The 17658-nt window shown below is 38.9% G+C and overlaps 1 protein-coding gene across 1 annotated transcript in view; it reads left to right on the plus strand.

Annotated features, from left to right (window-relative positions):
- Positions 1-17658, plus strand: part of derl1 (derlin 1) — a gene marked incomplete at its 5' end in the record, with an annotated part of 32811 nt that overhangs the window by 4359 nt on the left and 10794 nt on the right. Inside the window, 1 exon segment of the mRNA XM_063043383.1 lies at positions 15004-15103. Coding sequence (XP_062899453.1) covers positions 15004-15103 — 100 coding nt within the window.

The following is a 17658-nucleotide window of genomic DNA, read 5'->3' on the forward strand; positions in this document are numbered from 1 at the left end:
CTCTGTGATTCCCTTTATTCCATTGTGATACTGATACATGTGAGTTACGCTTGTCCCTCTCAAATTGCAACATGAATTCAATCAATTTTGCTGGTTGGATCAACAAGAACTGAATCTTTGAATGGAAATCGTTCTTCTTGAACCTGGTGGTGTGGGGCTTCAGGCTTTTGTATCTCCTGCCCAGTGGCAGGCCCTCATGGTGGGGAGTTTTGAAAGGGGTTACTAGAATGGGTTGTGGACCCAATCTTTTTCCCTAATTTATCAGTTTATAGTCTAGCTGATTTATTGCCCTCCATCAATTTGATTAACTTGGAACAAATTGGAAATTGTTGGTCTATCTCATGCAGGGGTTTCCAGCTTGGCGTCATGGACCCTTTGCTTAATGGCATTGGTTCATGGTATTTAAAAAGTTGGGATCCCCTGATCTAGTGTGACCTTTTGTAATTGATGGGCACTGCAAAATATTTTGAATACTGAGAATTATAATAACAAGAGACACACATCAAAGTTGCTGGTGAACACAGCAGGCCAGGCAGCATCTCTAGGAAGAGGTACAGTCGACGTTTCAGGCCGAGACCCTTCGTCAGGACTAACTGAAGGAAGAGTTAGTCCTGACAAAGGGTCTCGGCCTGAAACGTCGACTGTACCTCTTCCTAGAGATGCTGCCTGGCCTGCTGCGTTCACCAGCAACTTTGATGTGTGTTGCTTGAATTTCCAGCATCTGCAGAATTCCTGTTGTTTACAATATCTTATTTGCATTGATTTTTATTGGTGTTACTTAAAACGGGATGTGAGGTGCTACTTTCTGCCTCGAGAATGATTGAATTTCTTTGGCAGCACTTGTGCGTCTTTCACATCAATTGCATCTTTATCTCAAAAGGGATGCTTAAGAATATATTTTTCGATGCAACTGAGAAACTTGGCAATGTAATTATGAACAGCAAGCTCCTACAAAGAGCAACACAATGGTGAATCATCCACTTTTGGCTTTGAAATAGTATCATGGGATTTTTTTTTACATACAGGGTGTTTTAATATTTCATTTGCAAGACAATACTTTTGACTAATGACAATGTGGAATCTGGGGCTGTGCTTTCTTTAATTAAAATAAATCTGTTCCACTTTTAAATGCAAGTTAGTTTTCTCAGAACTTTCTAATCATTAGAAAAGTACTGTGCAATGAATTTGCATGCTGCCATTTCCCCAAATGACTCCTCCCACATCAATGGGGAGAGAGATTAAAATGGTGACTGCTAGCATTGTTTCTAGTTTTTTTTGAAGCACTTACTGAAGTACTTATGAAGAATTTGAAACTGACACATAATGTAAATGTACTAAAGGGTGATTTTAAAAAGAACAATTCACATCTACATCCTCATGAATGATGGGGGAAAGGTTATATAGTTTGTAGTCAATGTACATTCATCTTTGTATTTGTATATTAAAATATACCTAAGATTGTACAACAATGCAATTGTTAACTTCAGAGTTAAATCAAATCTACAAGAGGATTTTTTTAAAACATTGAAGCTATTCAGAACATAGCCATTGTACAAGATTGTACAACAATCAACACAGGCACAGTTCAAATGTTTTCTATATATTCAGAGATGACGCAGCTGTGATTCTCATGTGATGGGATGAGGAGGTGTACAGAAGTGAGATAAATTGGCTAGTTAAGTGGTGACGCAACAACAACCTTGCACTCAGTGTGAGTAAGACACCATGGAATTGATTGTGGACTTCAGGAAGGGGAAGTCCAGAGAACACACACCAGTCATCATCAAGGGGTCAGCAGTGGATAGAGTGAGCAGTTTCAAGTTCTTTGCTGTCTGTATCTCTGACAATCTATCCTGGGCCCAACACATTGATACAATTACAAAGAAGGCACAGCAGCAACTATAGGAATTTGAAGAGACTTGGTATGTTGCCCAAGACTAGCAAATTTCTACAGGTGTACTTGTGGAGGGCATTCTAACTGGTTGCATCACCCATGAACCCAACAACACTACCTCGCTACCTTGTTCTCTTGTTGCATTAATTTACTAGTGCACGGTACTGCTTCAAAATGATAAATCTTGTGATATATGTCAGTGATAATAAATGTGATTCAGATATTAAAGCATTTGAACACAGATGAGATTCCCTTCATTTTCTTCCCACAGTGAAGAAGAGCAGGGGATTTATCCTCAGGTGATGGATCAATATTTATTCACTTACTCTGGATAATCTGCTTATTATAATGCTGTTTGTTGGAGCTTGCTGTGTACAAATTGCTGCTGTGTTTCTTGTATTACACCAGTGATATTTCAAAAGCCCTTCATTGGTGTAAAATGCTTTGGGACATCAACAAAGATAAATACAGGTTGAGTACCCCTTCTCTGAAATTTTAAGATCAGAAAAGCTCTGAAATCCAAATTTTTTTCGAGTGCTGAAATGTCATAAGTGGGAAAATTCCACAATGCGTAGGGAAGTTATCAGGCAATATGCAGGTCTCTGTGGATCACAGAGTTCTGTGAAGTGACCTCACATATGTAATGAAAAGACATTAATTTTAAAAAAAGAAAAACTGCATAAAGTGAAAAATGAAGGTCTTGAACATGTTTTGAAAGAATGCATTTGTCAGCATTGTAGTGAACATATGTTGCTTAAAGATGTGCTGATCATGAAACAAGCAAAGATCTATCATGATGAACTGAAAATTGGAGGTGATTGTGAATGTTCAGGCTGGTTGCAGAAATTTAAGAAAAGGCACAACATTAAATTCTTCAAGATTTTAATTATTTTAAAGATAAAGCTTCTGCTGATCACGAAGCATTGGTAAGTTTGCAAAGATCGTCGGGAATGATGATTTAACACTGCAACAGGTCGACAAAGCTGATACTCTATATAAAACCTAAAAAATATAAAATACAAATACAGTGTACTATATCTTTATCAAAAACAGTACGGTACCCATACAGTCTGGGTTCCATGATGTTTCTTTGTTTTGTGGCGTCTGCGGGATGACGAACCTCGGGGTTCTATACTGCATCCATACTTTGAATCTTTGAAAAACACAGGATCGTAGGTGGACACTGAATGCCTGCCGTTGTTTGTTGTTTGACAGCTGATTCAGGTATTCTCTGGATGCTGCTGTGCTGCTTTTGTTACCCTGCACACACATTTTCATTGAATTAATGATATGTAATCATTTTTACTATTAAGTACATATGTGTGATGAACAAATGTAACACAGACTGCTTACCAGTAGCACATAAATTCAAGAGTTGGAAATTATGGCATTCCCAGGCTATCTCATTATGCATTTCAAAATCCAAGTATAAAAAACAAAATACAAAACACTTCCAGCCCCGAGTATTTCAGATAAGGGGTACTCAACCCGTACTATCTTTCATTCCCTTCAGCTTATTTCATATTTGTAAAAGAATTTTGAAGATCTCAAGTAATACAGATCGTTGGGTTGTCAGATTTGATGGTATCAGTCTGATACTTTAAAGGAGTTTACTGCAAACCTTGGTCATTGAACCATTGCATTACCATACAAGTTAACAGCCTGGATGATATTATTAATGACATGATCCAGCAAGTCTTTTGATGAAGAAGGCAATAAATGCTAGCTCGTGACATCTATGGTATTGATAAAGTATGTAAAAGGGTTAACACTTTAAACAATAGCAGCCTGTTTTTTTTGAAAGAAACCACTGATGATCAACAGATGTGCTAATTTTGTTATTCAATACTGAGCAATATTTCTTCTTGAAGGTAGCTAGCTAGGGTTTCAGGATGCTTATCTCCTTGTGCAGTCTTGCATAGAGATAGGACAGCTCCAGTCTGTTTTGTGCATTTAGGCCATTATGCCTATTCTGTAATTTGTCTTTCGGTATTGTCAAGCAACAGCTTGACTCCAGCTGACTCCAGCTTGGTATGTGTGGGGGGTATTTGAATGAATATATCCCTTCTGTAAGGGGAATTGTGAGTTAGTTGGTGGACTGGGCAGGAACAGTCTTGTTTGAGCGACTAACTGAGTAAGCCCCAGGTTCATTACATAACACCCAATTCAGTATAGCTGGTCCCCTAGTATGCTCAACGTCACACTGCTCTAAAAAGCTATCTCTTGTGCATTCAACAAACTCACTTTCATGAGATCCATTACCAACCAGCCTTTCTCAATCAATCTGCACGTTAAAATCTCCCACGACTACCATAGCATTGCTCTTTTGACTTGCCTTTTCTATTTCCTGTTGTAACCTGTGGTCCACCTCCCAGCCAGTGTTGGGAGGCCTGTATATAACTGCCATCAACGTCCTTTTACCCTTGCAGTTTCTTAACTCAACCCACGGAGATTCAACATCTTCGGATCCTATGTCACATCTTTCTACTGATTTGATGGCATTCTTAACCAGTAGAGCCACACCAGCTCCTCTGCCTACCTTCCTATCTCTCCAATATAACATGTAACCTTGGACATTCAGCTCCCAACTACAACCATCCTTCAGCCATGATTCAGTGATGGCCACAACAGCATACCTGGCAATCTGTAATATCGCAACAAGATCATCTACCTTATTTCTTATACTACGTGCATTTAGATACAACACCTTGAGTACTGTATTTGCTATCCTTTCTAACTCTGCATCCGATTGATTTGATACTCAGCCTGTTGGCTGCAACTAAGTCCATCACCTGCCTGCCCTTGCTGACAATCTGACTACATGCTATCTACTCTTTTACCATCCGTTCTTTCCTAAGTCCCTTCCCTCTGGTTCCCACCTCCCTGCCAAGTTAGTTTAAACCGTCCCCAACAACTCTTAACAAACCTGCCCGCGAGAATATTGGTCTCAGTTGGGTTCATGTGCAGCCACTTTTGTGTCACTTTTGAACAGACCATACCTCCCCCAGAAGAGATCCCAATTATCCAAGAACCTGAAGCTCTGTCCCCTGCACCAGCTTCTCAGCCACGCATTTATCTGCCAAATCATCTTGTTTCTACCCTCACTGGTTCATGGCATGGGTAGCAATCCAGAAATTACTACCTGGGAGGTCCTGCTTCTCAGCTTTCTACCTGGCTCTCTAAATTCTCTTTTTGGCACCTCATCGCTTTCACTTCCTGTGTCATTGGTACCAATATGTACTGAGACATTTGGCTGCTCCCCTTCCCTCTCCAAAGTGTTGTGGACATGATCTGAGATATCCCTGACCCTGGCAGCTGTGAGGCGACATATCATCCGACTGTCCTGTTCACATCCACATAATCCCTGTCTGTTCCCCTCACTATCGTTCCTTTCCTCTCTCTCTTTCCCTTCTGCACGATGGTCCCATGCTTCGTGCCTGTAACCTGGTCGCCGTGGCATTCTCCGGGGAGGTCATCCCCCACCAATAGTATCTAAAGCGGTATACTTATTTTTGAGGGGAATGGCCACAGGGGTGCTCTGCTCTAACTGCCTTTTTCCATTTCTCCTGACGGTCACCCAGCTACTCGCCTCCGGCAACTTCGGAGTGATTACTTCCCTGTAACTTTGATCAATTATATCCTCGCTCTCCCGTACAAGCTGAAGGTCATCCAGTTGCTGCTCCAGATCCATAACACAGTCTTCAAGGAACTGCAGCTAGATGCACTTCATGCAGATCTAGTTCCCTGAGAGACTCTGGGTCTCCCAGTTCTCCAACATCTGGCACGAAGAGCACATCACAGCCATTTAAATGGTACAGTAAGAAAGGGGGAGAAAATCTGAAAAGGAAACCTTAGCACGCAAACACGAGGAAATCTGCAGATGCTGGAATTTCAAGCAACTCCTCTCCCTTCTCCAGCCTCATATCCCTTTGCCAATCAACTTTCCAGCTCTTAGCTCCATCCCTCCCGCTCCTATCATTTCGGATCTCCCCCTCCCCCTCCCACTTTCAAATCTCTTACTATCTTCTTTCAGTTAGTCCTGACGAAGGGTTTCAGCCCAAAACGTCGACTGTACCTCTTCCTATAGGTGCTGCCTGGCCTGCTGCATTCACCAGCATTTTTTGTGTGTGTTGCAGGAAACCTTAACAGATGCTTTACACAGAGCCGATGCCTCTACCAAGCTGAAGCCTGGTTTGAGCCAAAGCCTGTCACTTCTACTCTTGCTACTGGCCTACTCCGGACAATGGCCACTCTGCTTATCCCTTCTGTACTTTTTAGTTCGTAGAGCTCTTTATTGGCCACTAATAGGCCACGTACAATGGACAAACACTCTCGAAGCCCCCTTCTTAAATAACCGCTGCTGACCTGTGCGAAATCCCTCTTGGGAGAGCTCTGTTGACGCTGCTGATAGGCCACGGACAATGGACAAACACTATCTAAGCTCCCTTTTTAAATAGCTGCCGCTGATCTGCGAGGATCCAGGATACCTTCAAAGAGTGATGCCTTAAAAAGCCAGCATCCATCGTTAAGGACCTCTTCACCCAGGTCATGTCTTGTTCTCATTGCTACCATTTTGAAGGTGCAGAAGCGTGAAGGCATACAATCAAAAATTCAAGAACAGCTTCTTCCCGTCTGCCATCTGATTTCTGAATGGATATTGAACCCATGAACACTACCTCATACTTCTTTAAATTTCTATTTTTGCACTACTTATTTAACTATTTTATATATTTCTTCATTGTAATTCAGTTTTTTCCCTCTATTTTTATATATTGCATTGTACTACTGCCACAAAGTCAACAAATTTCATGACATATGCTGGTGATATTAAACCTGAATGGGATTCTTTGCATACAAAAAATCACATTAGCAAATGTCATGGTATTGCTCACGGAAGGTCTGCGGTTAGGCACTGCTGTTTTGTTTCTGAAACATTCATTGTCACCCAGAAAATACATTGGAATCACATTTTAGGGCGGGGGGTGGTGGGAGGGGCTTCATGTTTTAATTTGTTTCTCTTTGGGCTATATACATTATTGAAGTACTGGTTGCGTCCTTTTCCCCGGTATCTTTTGTATGTTCTGTTTCCTCTCCGGGTTTGTGGGTCGCGCCTATCGTCAATCCTCCTTGTTGTGGGTTGACTTTAGGATTTATGGAGTCTATTATTAATTTTGTCTCCTGGAATACTAATGGTCTTAATCATCCTATTAAAAGGAAAAAAGTTTTTAAAGTGTTCCGGAGACTTAAAGCACAAATTTTATTTTTACAAGAGACCCATGTACGGAGGGGGGACAGACTACATTTTTTCAAATTCTGGAAGGGACAACAATTTCATTCGAACTCCAATGCTAAGATTCGAGGCGTCTCTATTTTTATAGATTCCTCAGTTACTTTTACACAACAGGATATTATCTCTGATCCGAATGGTAGATTTTTATTGGTTAGTGGTTTACTATTTAATAAAAAAGTAGTTTTGGTTAATGTTTATGCTCCTAATATGGATTGTCCGGAATTTTATAAATCATTGTTTGATCAGTTTCCGAATTTGAACGAGTTTTCATTGATTTGGGGCGGAGATCTTAATACCTGTTTGTCTCCAGCTTTGGACCGTTCGGCTCCTTTACGGACTTTACCTAATAAATCTGCAAATCTGATTAATTTTTTCCTTTCTGATTCTGGGTCGACGGACATTTGGCGTTTTCTGCATCCTCAGGAAAAAGATTTTTCCTTCTTTTCACATGTTCATCATTCCTATTCAAGAATTGATTATTTTTTCATTGATTCTCGTCTCATTCCTTCAGTGATTAAATGTGATTATGATTCTATAACCATTTCGGATCATGCTCCACTTAAGCTTTCTATTAAAATTATGGCCAATATACCAAACAATAGACAATGGCGTTTTAATTCGCTGTTGCTTCAGGACTCGGACTTTGTTAATTTTATGAATGAACAGATTGAGCTTTTTTTTACAATTAACCATACAGAAGATATTTCGGTTAACACTCTTTGGGACACTTTTAAAGCCTATATTCGGGGTCAGATTATTTCATATTCCGTTGCTTTGAGGAAGAAACAGAAGCAGGAGGAGATGGCAATTGTGGACAAGATTAAAGAAATTGATAAGAAATATGTTATGGCTCCTTCTGAGGAGTTATACAAACAAAGAACTGAACTTCAAATGGAACACAGTTTACTACTCTCGTCCTCGATTGTAAACCAATTAAAGAAAACAAGAAGTGACTTTTATGTTCACAGTGATAAAATTGGCAAGCTGCTGGCTAATCAATTGAAATCTAATTATGTTAAATCTCAAATCAATCAGATTTATAACCAAAATGATCGATTGATATTGGATCATGTGGGGATTAATCAAACCTTTTGTGATTTTTATTCTTCTTTATATCAATCAGAGTCTCCTCGAGATTCTAAATATATGAATGATTTTTTAGATAAGTTAGACTTCCCTCAGATTTCACAGGATATGTCTTCTTTATTAGATACTTCCATTACAATGGATGAGATTAAGAATGTTATTTTTTCTATGAATCTGGGGAAAGCTCCTGGCCCTGATGGGTTTACCGTTGAATTTTATAAATGTTTTGCTTCTTTATTGATTCCTTGGCTCTATAAGGTTTTTGAGGCTTCTTTGAAACTTGGTAAACTTCCGGAATCTTTTAATAGAGCATCAATTTCTCTAATACTAAAGAAGGATAAAGACCCTGCTCAATGTGCATCTTATAGACCAATATCTTTATTAAATGTTGATTCTAAAGTTTTTTCTAAGTTATTAGCAAATAGACTAGAAAAAGTACTTCCTTCTATTATTTCGGAAGACCAAACGGGTTTTATTAAAGGTCGTTACTCTTTTTATAATATTCGTACATTGTTAAATATCGTTTATACTCCCTCACAAAATGTTCCTGAGTGTGTTATTTCTTTAGATGCCGAGAAAGCTTTTGATAGAGTAGAATGGCCTTATTTATTTAAGGTGCTTGAAATGTTTAATTTTAGCTTGAAATTTATATCCTGGATTAAACTGTTATATCACTCCCCTGTAGCCTCGGTTCGTACTAACTCTTTAAACTCACCTTTTTTTCCTCTCTTTCGTGGTACTCGACAAGGCTGTCCTCTTAGTCCCCTATTATTTGATATTGCATTAGAACCTCTTGCAATTGCTATTCGAGAATCTTCAAATATTACTGGGATAACTCGGGGATTAAAGTCCCATAAATTATCACTCTATGCTGATGATTTACTTTTATATATTTCTAATCCTGAGAGATCCATTCCTGCTGTTTTAGAGTTATTAGCACAATTTGGTCTTTTCTCAGGTTATAAATTAAATCTTAGTAAGAGTGAACTTTTTCCGATTAATAAACATCTTCCCTTATATTATAAATTTCCATTTAAATTGATTAATAATTACTTTTCATATCTTGGGATTAAAATTACTTGTAAACATAAAGATTTATTTAAGACTAACTTTTTACCATTAATAGACCATATTACTCAACTTTCATCTAAATGGTTTCCCTTATATTTAACTTTGATTGGTCGTATTAATGCAGTTAAGATGTTTTTTTTGCCAAAATTTTTATATGTGTTTCAGGCATTACCAATTTTCGTTCCTAAATCTTTTTTTGATAAAGTTGACTCTAAAATTTCTTCATTTATTTGGCAGAATAAGAATCCGAGACTGGGTAAAATACATTTACAGAAAGCTAAGAGAGATGGAGGTTTAGCATTACCTAACTTTAGATTTTATTATTGGGCTATTAATATTCGACATATGAAATTTTGGTTACTTGACCAGGACATACTATCTATTCCTAAATGGGTAGCATTGGAATTACAATCTGTTCAGGGTTATACACTTGGTTCTATTTTAGGTTCCTCTCTTCCTTTTGATTCGAAACGTCTTAAGCAGGTCTCTAACCCTATAGTTAAATATGCTTTGCGCATTTGGTTTCAATTCAGAAAATTTTTTGATCTTAATCAATTCGGGTTAGCGATTCCTATTTTAGGTAACATATTTTTTCCTCCCTCTTTTACGGATCGCGCTTTTCAAACTTGGAAGACTAAGGGTATTTTACGGTTTTTGGATTTATTTTTAGATGGTTCCCTTATGTCTTTTGAACAATTATCTAATAAATATAACTTATCAAGAATACATTTTTTTAGATATTTACAAGTTAGAAATTTCCTAAGTACTATACTTTCTTCTTTTCCAATGCTTCCTCCTATATATATTTTAGATTCGATAATTAACCTTAATCCATGTCAGAAAGGTGCATCGGCTATGATTTATAATATTATTATGAAACTTAGGAAAGCTCCATTTGATAAGATTAGGGTAGATTGGGAACAGGAATTGGGGCTTACCATTTCTGTGGATGATTGGGGGCAGATTTTACAATTAGTTAATACTTCCTCTATTTGTGCTAAACATTCCCTAATTCAATTTAAAGTGGTTCATAGAGCACATATGTCCAAAGATAAGTTAGCGCATTTTTACTCGCATATTAATCCTTTCTGTGATAGATGTTCGGGGCAGATAGCCTCTTTAACTCATATGTTTTGGTCTTGCCCTACTTTGGAAACTTTTTGCAGAGATATTTTCAATATTATTTCTAAGGTATTAAATATAGATATCTCTCCTCACCCTATTACTGCTATCTTTGGACTACCTAAAATTTCTAGTAATCTTTCCCCTTCAGCCCGTAGAATGATTGCATTTCTTACTTTAATGGCGAAAAGATGTATTTTACAACATTGGAAAGAGCTTAATGCTCCAACTACCTTTTTTTGGTTTTCTCAGACGATTTTATGTTTGAATTTGGAGAAAATTAGAAGTAACCTTTATGATTCTTCATTTAAATTTGAACAGATTTGGGGACCTTTTATTCGATATTTTCATTTAATGTAATATTTACCCTTCTTGTTTTTTTTTCACTGTTTTTAATGGAGGTCGGGATTGAGGACATGATTTTAAGTTTAACTCTGTTTGGTTTCAAGTTAGCCCATTGCTTTGCCTTCCTTTTAGTTAGCTGCACGGTGGGTTTTTTTTTGGGGTTTTTTTTTTCTTTTTTTTCCATTGATATATATAAAATTTAGTATACTATTATGTTATCTTGGTTTCTTATGCTTAAATTACATTGTTTGTAGTATTTTCTTTTTGGTATTGTTATCTTTTGGAATTTTATTATACTTTAACATTGTATTAATGTTTATATGGCTTACCTTTTTTGTATACTTACTCAATAAAAAGATTTAAAAAGAAAGAAAGGAATCACATTTTAATGTGCACTGAATCATGTGAAATTTAGTGAGATATAAACATAAAATGCTCAGGTTAGGAAATATCTACTGAGAGAGAAACAGTTAATGTTTCAAGTGAGTGATCTTTCATCATAACTGATTGTATTAAAAAGGTTTTGTAGCAGCAGTTCCCAATGGTAAGGCTTCATAGCATAAAAACGTTTGGAAACCCCTGTTACACAAGATTCCTCTCGTGAAAGGCCCCAAACAGTCCTTCCAGATGAGGTAACACTTCACCTATGAGTCTGTTGTAATTATCTACTGTATCCAGTGCAGTGTCCTGTGTATCAGTGAGACTACTTCGTCAAGCACCTTCGCTCCATCTGCCACAAAAAGTGGAATTTCCCCGGTGGCCACCCATTTCAATTCCACTTCCCATTCCAATTCCGACATGTTAGTCCATGGCCTCCTCTACTGCCATGATGCGACCACACTCAGGTTGGAGAGCAAAACCTTATATTCCGTTCTAGGTAGTCTCCAACCTGATGGTGTGAATGCTGATTTTTGAACTTCCGGTAATGGCCCTCCCCCTTTCAGTTTCCTCATTCTTGTTTCCCTCTCACGCCTTCTTACCTGCCCATCCCCTTCCTCTGGTGCTCCCCCCCACTTCCCTTTCTTCCATCGTCTTCTACCCTCTCTTATCAGATTTCCCCTTCTCCAGCCCTTTATCTCTTCCACCAATCATCTTACCAACTCTTAAATCCTCTGCCAGTTTCTATCACATGCTGCCTCGTACTACTTCCTCTCCTCTTTCCCACTCCCCCCACCACCTTAATCTGACTACTCCCCTTCCTTTCCAGTCCAAATGAAGGGTCTTGACATGAATCATCGACTTTATTCTTTTCCATAGATGTTGCCTGGCCTGCTGAGTGCCTCCAATGCTTTGCTTTGGATTTCCAGCATCTGCAGATTTTCTCGTGATGGAATTTAAGGAATTTAATTGAAATGCTACTTCTGTATTCCCTCTCCACAGATCTAATGAATATGTCCAGCATCTTGTGTTTTTAATTTGGACTTCCAACATCTCCCATGATCATTATATATTTGCATACGACAGGAAACCAGAGAAAAATTCAGGGTGCCCATAAGTATGTGAGAAGTTGATTTTCTATGAGCTAAATCTCACTTGGACTAATCAACAAGCTTCAAATCTGAGGCCTCAATACCTGCATGTGCAACTGGATCCTCGATTTCCTCACTTGCAGACCTCAGTCAGTTTGGATTGGTAACAACACGTCCACAATCACCATCAGCACAGGTGCATCACAAGGCTGTGTGCTTAGCCGCTGCTCTACTCACTTGTACTTGTGACTGTGAGGCTAAGCGTATTTCCAATACCATATAGACACTTGTTGATGACATCACTGTTGTTGGCCAAATCAAAGGTGGCAATGAATCAGCTTATAGGAGGGAGATTGAAAATCTGGCTGAAAGGTGTCACAACAATAACCTCTCACTCAAGGTCAACAAGACCAAAGAGATGGTTATTGACTTCAGAATGAGGAAACCAGAGGTCCATGAGGCAGTCCTCATCAGGGGGTCAACAGTTCAGAGGGTCAGCAACTTTAAGTTCTTCAGTATTATCATTTCAGCAGATGTGTCCTGGGGTCCAGCATACAAGTGCCATTATAAAGAAAGTATAGCATCACCTCTGCTTTCTTATAATTTGGCATGTCATCAAAAATTTTGACAAACTTCTATAGATGTGTGGTGGAGAGTATACTGACTGATTGCATCTTGGCCTGGTATTGAAACACTAATGCCCTTGTACAGAAAAGCTTACAAAAAGTATTGGATACAGTCCAGTATATCATGGATAAAGCCCTCCCCGCCATTGAGCAGATTTACATGGAGAGCTGTTGCAGAAAAGCAGCATCCATTATCTAGGCCACCCACCGTCTGGGCCATGCTCTTTTCTTGCTGGTTCTGTCCGGATGCATGTCCGGGAGTCTAAAGACCCACACCACCAAGTTCAGGAACAGGCTCTTGAACCAGAGGGGATAACTTCACTTACTCCATCACTGAACTGTTCCCACCACCTATGAACTTACTTTCAAGGACTCTTCATCTCATATTCTCAGTATTTATTGCATATTTATTATTATTTCTTTTATTTTCGTATTTGCTCGGTTTGTTTTTTTTTTGCACATTAATTGCCCATCCTGTTGGGTGCAGTCTTTCATTGTGTTTGTGATTTCCTGCAAGAAAATTAACTTGAGGGTTGTATGTAGTGTTATATATGTATTTTGATAATAAAACTACTTTGAGCTTTGAAACATTTTCATTTAGTAATAAAGGCAGTTACTTGCACAGGATTGTCTTTGATGGGGCAAATTGCTGCCTGTTCAATTTTAAGTGGGTGGAACACCATGTTTCCATTGATGTATTTGATAAATTTTAAGTGGATTTTATCTTTTCTCCATTGTCTACCTTTTATTTGGAGGTTTAAAACATTAAAATGTATGCCTTTAAGAGCCTCCAGGCAAATGAGAAAAGAAATATGCCTTCATAAACTACTTCGACCACCCCCATTTACTCCCAGCAGGCAATGACCCCCTTATTTCTAGAAGAATTTGTACTTCTCATATTGGCTTTATCAGCCTCTGCTGAAACACGAGAGTTTGCAAATGCTGGAAATCTGGAGCAATACACAAAATACTAGAGGAGCTCAGCAAGTCAGGCAGCATATATGGGAGGGAATATATAGTCAAGGTGGGGGGAGGGGAAGGAGTACAAGCTGGCAGGTGATAAGTGACACACACAAAATGCTGGTGGAACGCAGCAGGCCAGACAGCATCCATAGGAAAAAACAAAGTTGACGTTTCGGGTTGAGTCCCTTCGTCAGGACTGAATTTCTGGCATCTGCAGATTTCCTCATGTTTGAGGTGATAAGTGAAACCAGGTGAGGGGGAGGGGATGAAGTAAGAAACTGGGAGTGATAAGTGTTAGAGGTAAAGAGCTGAAGGAGGAATCTAAAAGGAGAGGGCAGTGCAGTAGAAGAAAGGGAAGGAGGAGGAGCACTCGAGGGAGGAGATGGGCAGGTGAAGAGAAGGAGTGAGAAAGAAACTAAAATGGGAATTGAAAAGGTGGGGGGAGATGTTACTGGATGCTGGTGAAATTGTTCATGCTATCAGGTTGTAGGCTATACGGACAATGAGATTTTGATCTTCCAACATGAGTATGGCATCATCAGGTTAAACTGGACACGATCCCAAAGCCAACATCATAAGAGAAATAGTTACATTTAAATCTGCTCTGACATTTTTTTAACCTGGTCCAACACAAAATTGTTCATTGTTGAACATCTAGGCACACAATGCATAAACTTTCTTGCTGCAGCATCGTGATTTTTACAAGAAATGATAAGAACAAAAAAAAATATTTCAGTGCAAAGTAGACCAAAAGGCCTGTTTCCATGCTGATTGAGGATTTGAGGATATCATTGTGATATAAAGGAAAATGATGTGTGAATGCTTTGCAGCAAGCCTCATGATAAGTAGGCTTGTCACTAATTTAGGGTATTCAGTTGCTGAGACTACAGCATCAGATTTAGAAATAAACTATTCTGGTTGTAGGTCAGATGCAAATATTGTGACTAGTATTTTGCCTGCTTTCTAAATGATAGACCTTGCTGTGATAAAAGGCGAAGAAACAGGTTGCAAGGTCTCAAAGTACTTAATGAGAGACATAGTTTTGTTTTGAATATTGTGCAGTGTTTGTTTTCTTTATTGTATTGATAGTATTGTGTATGAAAGAAATGAATAACCAATGTTGTTTCCTCCATACAGATATGGAGACCCGTGACAGCATCCCTGTTTTACCCTATGGGATTCCATTATTTGATTCAGTTGTACTTCCTGTATTCATATTCCACCAGCTTGGAAAGAGGTAGGATTTTATCCTTTGTTTGCACTGTATCCAGTTAGCATTACAAGGCAATTACTTACATTCTGTAAGAAAAGTAAACATAATTTTACTGGAAATTTGTTTCCAAAATGTCTTGAAGCAAACATCCTGCAGAACATTTTGTTCAATCTTCCATTAGGAGCAACGTTGCTGTTGAACGTTTTAAGCATTTCATTACAGGATGAAGAATGTCATCTGGTTCAAAACATTACTTTAATGTCAATCTACTACATTTTTCATATATAAAACAAAGGGCCGCTATAATCTGTTCTTGAAGTTTGTTCAGTTTCTTAGGGCCAATGTGAACTGGGATTTTGGTTTTGTTTTTATGATTCAGTTCACTGACATGTTTTTCCTTTCTATCAAAATATGGAATAATCAAACATGGAAAAACATGGTCTGGTGGGAGAATATTCTTAAGAACATTTTCCTTTTCAGATTGTTATTTCATGAAGGGAAGCTGATAGCTGGAAATGAGATTAATTGCTGGCCTGGAGGCATTTTATTCTGATGCTTGGACAGAGCCCATATGTACACCTGAGTTTTGATTTTGTGAAATCATTCAGCATTGGACTGAATGGTGATGTAATGAATGAAGAATTGGGTATAAAACATTACCCTTTTCCTTCCTGCCTTCTGACTTGCCTTGATGTATATGATTGATGGCTTTCTGGAGGATAAGAGTACAGAAGGAAATGAAGGCAATGGAACTGAGATGCAGTTTGGCCCCAATCTCATTAAATGGTAGAACATGCTGTTGGGGCTGCATGACTTCCTCCTGTTCCTATGCTTACAAAGTTTAATTTAGCATGTAAATTTCCATTCTAATATGCATAAATACTTTTGCATTGTGTTAGACTGCATTGCAGTAGGGAGGAGCTACAGAGGTGGAAATTGGGATGATGTACCCACACAGTCTTGATGCAGGATTTTGACCCAAAATGTCAGCAATTCTTTCCACAACTCCACCTTCTCCTGTGATTCTCCCCCCCCCCCCCCCGCCGCCCCCTGCCCAAACAGATCCTGCTTGAGCTATGGAGCTCCTCCAGCAGATTGTTTTTCCAGATTCCACTGCAGCCTCTTGTGTACCCACACAGTTGGCTTTGGTGGTTGGTGGAATTGGAGTAAAGAACATGAGAACTCTATCTTGAATGGTTAGGACTCTCCCATAACCAAATGCATGCTGCAGTAGTTTTATGTTACACGGGGGTTTGTGTAGTTGCTCAGCTTGTGAACTGAAAGCCCTTATAGAAGAGGAGCCTAAATATAAATTGTGGTTGATGACAATAACTTTTTTGTTAGAAGTTGCTTATGGCAATTTTGCCGTAAAAATGATATAAAATTGAAGGAGAATTTGTTTCTCAACTCACTGATCTGCAAAAGGAATAGTGCTGTTTAGATTATCCTTTGACTAATTGATGTATTAAAAACACAAATTTTTGTTCACTTTTTACTTAAAAATCTTGAGCAGATAGCTGCTTTTTTCAAAGGAAGGTATTGTATGGTTGTCCCTCTTTCTCTCCCATCTCTAATGGTACAGTGTGCTTTCTGGTGTTCATTGGAGTGTCAGTGGGCTGTTTGGCCAGAGAAGCTGGGCAGAAGTAGCAGTCGGATACTGAGGCTACGTCCACACTAGACTGGATAGATCCGTAACCGAAGCCTTCTCTCTTTGTTTTGACCCTCCGTCCACATTGAAACGGTGCTTTCCTCCCCCGAAAATGGAGCTTTTCTAAAACGCTGTCCAGAGTGTTTAAATCTGAAAACGCCGGTTGGGTGGTGTAGTGTGTACGAGGTAACCGGAGCTTTTTAAAACCGCTGGCATGACGCGCCGGAACAAATGGTGGTGGCAGCGTGGCATTTCATTGTTTTCTTGAACACAACCTCCAGCACCACAACAACATCTGACAATAGATGTGTAACAGCCTAATGTAACATTGTATGGAAATACAAGGTAACACTGATGTAGACATGCTTTATACATTTAACAAGGTGCTTTATTAATGTATTGCTTGTGCAAACATTCAGTATATGCAATTGTCACTACTTCCAAAATGTCCTTTTTAAGTAGTAGCTTATGTTTGGCATAGACATGAAAATGTTAAGGCCAAAAAAGGAAAATTGTAATTTTAACTTTTACTCAGGTAAAAATAAAATCACTTTTGCCCAGTAACTCATTTTATTGCACATGTTAAACACAGCAAAATAATACAGAAAGACATGGCAAAAGTAAAGGCAAACAAATGAGGTAACAGCAAATTTCACTTTTGCCCAGTAACAAGGCTTATTGCATTTAGTTGTAGCTGTCGTCCCTTTCATCGGTGAAGAGACCATGGCTGTAGGAAATGTTTCCAGGTTGACCCCTCTGTGGGAGTGGGGGAGATGTTGGTGGTGGGGCCGCCCGGGGGTCTGTGTGTCCGTATGTGTAGCTGTTGTAGTGGCTGTGAGGCTGGTATTGTGTCGGTGAAAAGTACTGGGGGGGGAGTCATCATATTCCTCATCATTGCAAATCCCTCTGCAACAGAGTTAGCCAGATTTTC

Source organism: Mobula hypostoma, chromosome 1 (assembly GCF_963921235.1).
Source record: "Mobula hypostoma chromosome 1, sMobHyp1.1, whole genome shotgun sequence".
NCBI classification, from domain to species: domain Eukaryota; kingdom Metazoa; phylum Chordata; class Chondrichthyes; order Myliobatiformes; family Myliobatidae; genus Mobula; species Mobula hypostoma.